The sequence below is a fragment of the Cyprinodon variegatus genome, unplaced genomic scaffold (genome assembly GCF_000732505.1).
Source record: "Cyprinodon variegatus isolate N-32 unplaced genomic scaffold, C_variegatus-1.0 Scaffold1416, whole genome shotgun sequence".
Lineage (NCBI taxonomy): Eukaryota > Metazoa > Chordata > Actinopteri > Cyprinodontiformes > Cyprinodontidae > Cyprinodon > Cyprinodon variegatus.
In genome coordinates this window covers 106,815-114,268 of record NW_015151869.1, presented here as the reverse complement: position 1 = coordinate 114,268, position 7,454 = coordinate 106,815, and the positions used below count along the sequence as shown (strand labels likewise).

Sequence of the window (7,454 nt, the reverse complement as noted above, 5' to 3'; positions counted from 1 at the left end):
GCCTTAAAAGTAGACAGGGTGTCTGCCTCACGGACTAAAACTGGTAGTTGGTTCCACAGGAGAGGAGCCTGAGAACTGACCCCCATTCCAAGGGGGGGGACCCGTTCATCCGTTTCTATTTGCATGTTTTCTAAACTAAAACCAGGCTTTGTTGGGCTGCTGGATAAAACCTGGAACTAAACACTATTTCTGACATTTTGAATTGAAAAATCTTCCTGGATGGAAGAGAAACGTCTTTAAACTTGGAAACAAAGTCCAGTGGATTGATTTGAACTTTTTTGGGGAATTTTCTCCCGACCTTACTATTCGTGATCGATAGGTGGTCGTTAGAGGTTAATCGCCCCTCGTTAGCCCCTGAATACTAAACAGCAAGCAATGCGCGATCAGGCTGAAACTTTGCCCAATGGAAAAATGTCACATGGCTTGAGAACCGGCCCGAAAACTGCGAAAAATAAAATCGTACAGTGTATGCTTCACTTAATTCTGACATTTTGAATTGAAAAATCTTCTTAGATGGAAAGTGAAAAGTCTTCAAACTTGGAAACAAAGTCCAGTGGTTTGTTTTTTACTTTTTCCTGAATTTACGATTCCTGATCGGGAGGTGATCGTGAGAAGCTAATCGTCCCTCATTAGCCCCTGTATACTACACGACTCGCGATGAGGCTAAAACTTGGCCCAATCGAAAAATTCTCGCACGACAGGAAAATTGGCCTGAAAAGGAAAAAATAATAAATAAAAAATCATACAGTTTATGCCCGGCTTAATTCTGACGTTTGAATCGAAAAAGGTTCCTGGATGGAACGCGAAACATCTTTAAACTTGGAAACAAAGTCCAGTGGATTATTTTTTTTCTTTTTGGAATTTTCCTGACAATTCCTGATCGGGAGGTGGTCGTGAGAAGCTAATCATCCCTCGTTAGCACCTGTATTATACACAACGCACAACCAGCGATGAGGCTGAAACTCAGCCCGATGGAAAAACCCCCGCACGACTGGAGAATCGTCCCGAAAACGGCAAATAAATCGTACAGTGTATGCCCGGCTTAACACGCTGCCTTAGTGAGCATTGGTGCGATGCTAAAGCTGCAACTACTTGTTCTGATCACTAAACCTCTTAAAAAGGAAGTTCCCAGCAACCACCCTCTAACCTGGACCCTCTAAAACGGAGCACCACAGGGGCGTCTGTTCGGCCCCCTCGCCCGGCTAACTGAACCCCCTCAGATTTCACTAAAACAGGAGATCCAAACGATGCGAGGCCGACTAGAAATAACAGAAAAAATTGCTTCGTAGCAAACGTTTAAAACGCGATAAAAACTCCTCATTGACTTGAAAACTTCATATAGAAGGAACTTTTACACGGTTTCAATCTAAGGTGGGCCCAGCATTTTTAAATTGAAGTTTCAGTTTTATCAAATCCTCACAGCTGTATTGCAGCAGGATCCCTTGCACTGAATCACCTTCAGTGTTTCCAGTCTCTGGGTGCGGTCTAATACCTGGTTTCAGTGGGATGGCACGGTGAGGGGAGCGCTGGGTTTTGGCAGTGGTGTCCCGGCGCCGGGGGGACGTCTCCCTGGAAATGTGGCGGAGAAGACGGGCTCCTGCTGCCCAGTCGGGTTTCACCTGCTTTACTGGAGCTGTCCTGTTTCCAGGTGGGGGACCAGAAACACGATATCATCAGAAACAAAACTTTAAGACGACAGGAAGGTTCAGAATATGGAGGTAAGAAAAGAAGAATGACTTATGGTCTGAAATCAGAGCGGTTAAATAAAAAAACCCAGAGGTGACCCAGGGTTCAAACTAAAGTGAGCAGGAAATGAACATCGGATCATTTGATCGTCTTCAGGACTGGAGGTGATCCATCGGATCCAAACGGGGGGTGTATGTGAGAGGCTGTGATCTGTTAGCTAGAAAGAAAGGAAGGAACCTAGGATGGAAGGAAGTCAGGAAGGAACCTAGCAGGAAAAGAATAAAGGACTGAAGCAAGCAGGAAATGAAGGAAGGAAGCAATATAGGAGGAAAGGAAAGGAAGGATTGAATCGAGGAGGAAAGAAGGAACAAAATCTAGGAGGAAATGAAGAAAAGACTGAATCAAGGAGGAAAGGGAGGACTGGATCTCGTGGGGAGGGAAGGAACCTAGGAGGGAAGGAAGGAACCTAGGAGGGAAGCAAGGAAGGACATTTCCAAACAGTTTTTCAGAAATGACTTGTATGCAATTCTCTCCTTAAACCCAAAGGAATCTGTGATCTATAGCTCTATAGCTCCTTCATCCTGCCGGCTGAGTTTAATGAAACCAGTTTATAAAGTAACTCCAGGCCCATTTATATAAAAATAACTATTAAAACACTGCATCTTCCTGTAAAGCAGAAGCTCCATTAATCAGAGAATCTTTATTCTAAAATAACTCATAAAAGTTATTCATTATGGAAATAAGTAAACTGCTGTATAGAGCTCCGTCCACTAGATGGCAGCAAAGCCCTTTGGAACACAGAAAGAACCTCTCAGCATAACAGACAGCCTGGTTAGATAGAGAGTGACCATAGCAGCCTGTGCTGCTAGGAAGGAAACACACAGGAAGCAGACCTCCAGAACCATGAGGATACGAGAGTTCTAGCAGCAGAACTGATCCTCATCAGAGACCTTTCATTAGATCATCTACACCTTCGACTGAGAGGCTATACTACCTAGAACCTTAGCTAGGAAGGAAGGAATCTGGCAGGAAAGGAAGGAAACTAGGAGGATAGGAAGAGAGGAAGGAATCAAGGAGGAAAGGAAGGAGAAAAGGAAGGAAGGAATCTAGGAAGGAAGGAAGGAAGGAAGGAATCTGGCAGGAAAGGGAGGAAACTAGGGGGAAAGGAAGGAAGGAAGGAATCTAGGAGGAAAGGAAGGAAGGAATCTAGGAAGGAAGGAAGGAAGGAAGGAAGGAAGGAAGGAAGGAATCTAGGAGAAAAGGAAGGAAGGAAGGAATCAAGGAGGAAAGGAAGAAAGGAAGGAATCTAGGAGGAAAGGAAGGAAGGAAGGAATCTAGGAAGGAAGGAAGGAATCTAGGAGGAAAGGAAAGACTGAATCGAAGGGGAAAGGAAGGAAGGAATATAGGAGGGAAGGAAGGAAGGAATCTAGGAGGAAAGAAAGGAAGGAATCTAGGAGGAAAGAAAGGAAGGAAGGAATCTAGGAGGGAAGGAAGGAAGTAATCTAGGAGGAAAGGAAAGACTGAATCGAGGGGGAAAGGAAGGAAGGAATCTAGGAGGAAAGAAAGGAAGGAAGGAATCTAGGAGGAAAGGAAGGAAGGACTGAATCAAGCAGGAAAGGAAGGATCTGTGGCAATGCTCCTCTGTCCTCCTAGGACTCAGCAGGAACTGAGGGAACTTCCTGTTCCTCTCTGTTCCCCAACTTCCTGTTTGTTTCTCGATCTAATTAACCATTTAAACAACTGATGCATCATTATTGTGAATTATTGCGATAAATAAATTGAAATCAGGAATTAAAGACAAAGATTCCTGTTTCTGAGCGACTTTAGCTTTGCGTTAGCTTGTAGCAGTCGTACCTGTTTGGGGATTATATCCGGCAGCTGCAACCGTCCGTCAACCTTCTGCTGCGCCGCCGCCTCTGAATCCGAACCAGATGTGTTCTCTTCACTTCTCCTTCTCTTCTTCTTCTTCTTCTTTTTCTTCTTCTTCTTCTTCTTTTTTCCCGCCGAGCGCTCTCTGTGGGACCTGGACTTCCTGCCATGATCCTCCCCTGCGAACAGGTCAGAGGTCAGCGTGTTTCAGTCGTCATTGGCTACGTTTCCGTCCTCAAAACTCCTGACGATGTTAGCAACGTGTAATTTCAAATTTACAGCCTCATTCGAAAAGAAACACGGCTAAAATGACGCAGGAATGTTTTTTCGTACAACAGCTAGCTAAAAAACAGGCCGCCTCCCTTTAACTTCTTGTCGTCTTTTTCGGCTGAATTTTGAAGTATTTTAGTTTCTAGCTTATAGACGTTGCCATGGCTACTGATGCAACTATCGGACACTTTTCTACGCAGCATTCTGGGTCCGTTAGCAGCGCCGAACCGAGGGAAAGGATAACTACTGTTGGAGTGAGGGGCGGCCATCTTGAATGTGAAGACGGGGACTCTCTTGTTGGAGCGACTTTCCAATTTTTAGCGGCGTGGGACAAATGGAACACACTGTGACATCATATTGATGATCACCTGACGCGGGAAAAAAACTAAAACATTTCCATTGCAGTTTTTGCGAATTATAATACAGACCGAAAAAAAAAAAATCATCATCATTCTGGGCATGCTAGCAGTAACGAACCAACAAAACCTGATGGCCAAAGAGGGAAAGGCTAACTACTGTTAGCACGAGGAGTGGCCATCTTGAATGTGAAGTCGGGGCCATCTTGTCACATCAGCTTGGGATGAATGGAACACACCATGACATCAGATTGATGTTCACACAACACGCAATTTTTTCCCCCCGTGTCAAATCTGACAATTTCAATACGGACGGAAAAAAAAAAAAGGCATCGTAGCACGAAAAAACTTCTTCAGAGTTTCCCACGAATTGTCGCGTTTCCATTAAATCTATGTAGAATTCAAAGATCGATAGCTACGGCCAGTTTTAGTCCAGCCCAGTGACGTTAGCGCACTGCTTCGCTAGAAGTGGACTTTAACTCAAACAGCGCTGAAAGAAATTAATCGGATTAATCTACTGTTGAAATAATCGTAAACGAATTTAGTAATCGATTAATCGTTAAATGAAGTGCAGAGAGCCTAAAACATGCTATTAGCTGACAGAGGAACCCGCTTATAGCAGGAATTATACCAAACATTTTGAATTTTACAGAAAAAAAAAAAAAATAAATCTTAGTTCGTCAATATGCCCTACCTGGAAAAGTATCAGGCTATCCGACTTTTAATCGATTAATACACTGATAGTTAGCTGCAGCCCTGCACTTAAACACCTCCATTCCGTCGTTTTTCCGCTTATCTTTATAGACATATAGACTCCGCGTTTATAGAACATCCTGGAAGAACAAGCTTTGATTCCGATGCTGCCAAATATTCTACAAACAATTTGCATTTCTTCCTCTTTTTGACCTCCCAGTTCAACCAGTTCGGTCTATCCCCCAACTGATCAGGAGTAGAATATAATAACTGGTAGCTGCAGATTAAAGCAGCAGATTTAATCTGGATGAACCAGGAACTCTGACGGATCTAGATCAGACGGATGAATGTTCTAATTGCTCAGAAAACAGGCCCACAGCATGACAACCTGCCTGCCGTGCTCACAGGTGGACAGAGGAGCTTCTAAAACTCCCAGACAACCAATCAGAATCAGGATCATAACACAGAATCAGCTGCCATGAAGCTAAATAAAAGATTGGAACGTTTCTAATCCAGAATCATTCAGACTGATTCGTTTTCGTGTTTCAGTGCGTCGGAGGCGTGGAACGTTCCGGTGACAGACTCACCTTGGTCTGTGGTCTCTGCAGACGGATCTCCTTTCCTACAAGGAAACAAAGAGTAAAAGACAAAAATGAGATGTAATAAACCGACAGGATGACATCACTGAATGAGGAAGTGATCAGATGACATCACTGAATAGAATGGAATAAAACAGAATAGAATGGAAACGAATAGAACAGAATGGAATAGAACAGAATAGAACACAACATAATAGAATTTAACTGAATAGAACAGAATACAGCAGAATAGAATAAAACAGAATCGAACAGAATCAAATAGAATAGAACGGAATATAACCGAATAGAATATAACATAATGAAAAAAAATAGAACAGAACTGAATAAATTAGAATGAAATAGAATCTGACAGAATGGAATAGGATAGATTTAAATAGAACAGAATAGAACATGATCTAACAGAACAGAATAGAATGAAATAGAACAGATCGAATAGAAAGCAGGAAGACATTAGAGAACAAAACTCAATGAAAAAGGGTGAAATGAAAGCTGAGCTGTGATTGGTCAGCTCCATCAGGGGGAGGAATGAAAAGGCAGCCATGTTTGTTAGACCAGAGAGCTGCTCTGGTTACCATGGTAACCCCGCCTGGAGACTCTGTTTACCCTGGCCGCAGCTTCAGGTCCTCCTGCCTCTCTGCTGCGGACTCACAGCTGCTCTCCTCCTCCTCCTGGTTCCTCCTCTTCTTGCTCCTGTGTTTCTTCTGTCTCCTCCGCGGCTCCTGCTCCTGGTTTCTAGGAGAACTCTGCTTTGCCGCCTCCTCATGTGGACCTTCCCGGTCCGGTTCGGCGGCCTCGCTGCTGCAAACCGGACCAGAACATCACATGTTACCGTCTGAAGCTCCAGGAGCGTTTTAAAGGCAGCTACAGGGGGGCAGATTTCTGACAGTAGCTTAGTTTGTCCTTCCCCGCCCACCGTAGATCAACTAACGGCTTAAATCCCATCAGAATCTCTACATTCAGCATCAGATTTTATTTCCAGACGACTGAACACGCAGAGCTTTGAGCCTCCGCCGCTCCTGCAGCCCGCAGGGTTACCTACCAACACCCCGAACCCCGCTGGCTTCTACTCAGGCTGCAGGACAAACCGGAACCGGAAGGCAGAGAGCAGCACGCGCTCCCAGAACCCCTGAAACAAACAACCGCTCACGCACCTTCTCTCTTTCTTCTGCTCCTCGATCTCTCGGATCTTTTGGAGAATAAAATCCTGGAAAATTTGCTCTAAATTGGCCGCCATGTTTCGGTGTTCAATGAAAATAAAGGACCGGGTAGGAACATCGACCTGCTCGGGCGCGGAGGAAAGGTTCCGCTTATGGAACCGTTCTCTGGCCCCTGCTATAATAATAAATAAAATAAAACAATAACAATGATAATAATTATTATCATCATAAAACATGAAGCTTGTATTATACTACATTACTTTAATACAAAAACAGTTTATTTACAAGGTAACACTTAAAATATATAGTAATAATAATTTTAATTATAAATATTATAAATATATGTATTTTTTTATAATTTGTTTCCCTTTATTTTCTTGTCTCCTCCTCATCTGTCTAACAGCTCTGATAGTGACCATTGATTGTTTCTGTTTGTGTTGGAGTGGAAGAATAAGGAGAAATTTATGATAAATATGGAAAACTGTATTTTAAACACTGAATTGTTTTTAGTACAGAATTTTAAACACAGCTTTTTTCACACATTGAATTCCTCACACTGAATTTTTATGTGGTAAAAATTTGCCTGAAGAAAATTCATCTGCTACTGTATTGACCTTTTGATGAACTCGAGGCAAAGCAATGATGGCTGTGTTCGAATTCATGCTACCTAGACTGGATAATTTAAAGTCCTTGAAAATAAGGAGACCGGAAGAGTTTTGGCTGTGAATTCAAACAGGTCTACCCTTCAGCCGGTTGTACCGCCATATGCTCGGTTGCTGAGCAACCGCGAAAGTTGACACATAAAGCAGGAAAAGAATGAAAAC

At 43.2% G+C, this 7,454-nt stretch overlaps 2 protein-coding genes across 2 annotated transcripts in view; both read right to left on the bottom strand.

The window, feature by feature from the left end:
• LOC107103296 (protein SON-like) overlaps positions 1 to 909 on the bottom strand; it is a 23,436-nt gene extending 22,527 nt beyond the window's left edge. The window contains exon 1 of the mRNA XM_015402947.1: positions 872 to 909. Coding sequence (XP_015258433.1) covers positions 872 to 909 — 38 coding nt within the window. The remainder of the gene's footprint in view (positions 1 to 871) is intronic.
• A 4,487-nt stretch (positions 910 to 5,396) lies between these two features.
• On the bottom strand, positions 5,397 to 6,739 carry LOC107103295 (A-kinase anchor protein 17A-like). Its single transcript, XM_015402945.1, has 3 exons — positions 6,625 to 6,739; positions 6,077 to 6,271; positions 5,397 to 5,496 (listed from the first exon to the last, which is right to left on the bottom strand). The coding sequence occupies exons 1-3, from the start codon at positions 6,705 to 6,707 to the stop codon at positions 5,397 to 5,399; spliced, it is 378 nt and encodes a 125-aa protein (XP_015258431.1). The 5' UTR covers positions 6,708 to 6,739.
• Positions 6,740 to 7,454: the final 715 nt, after the last annotated feature.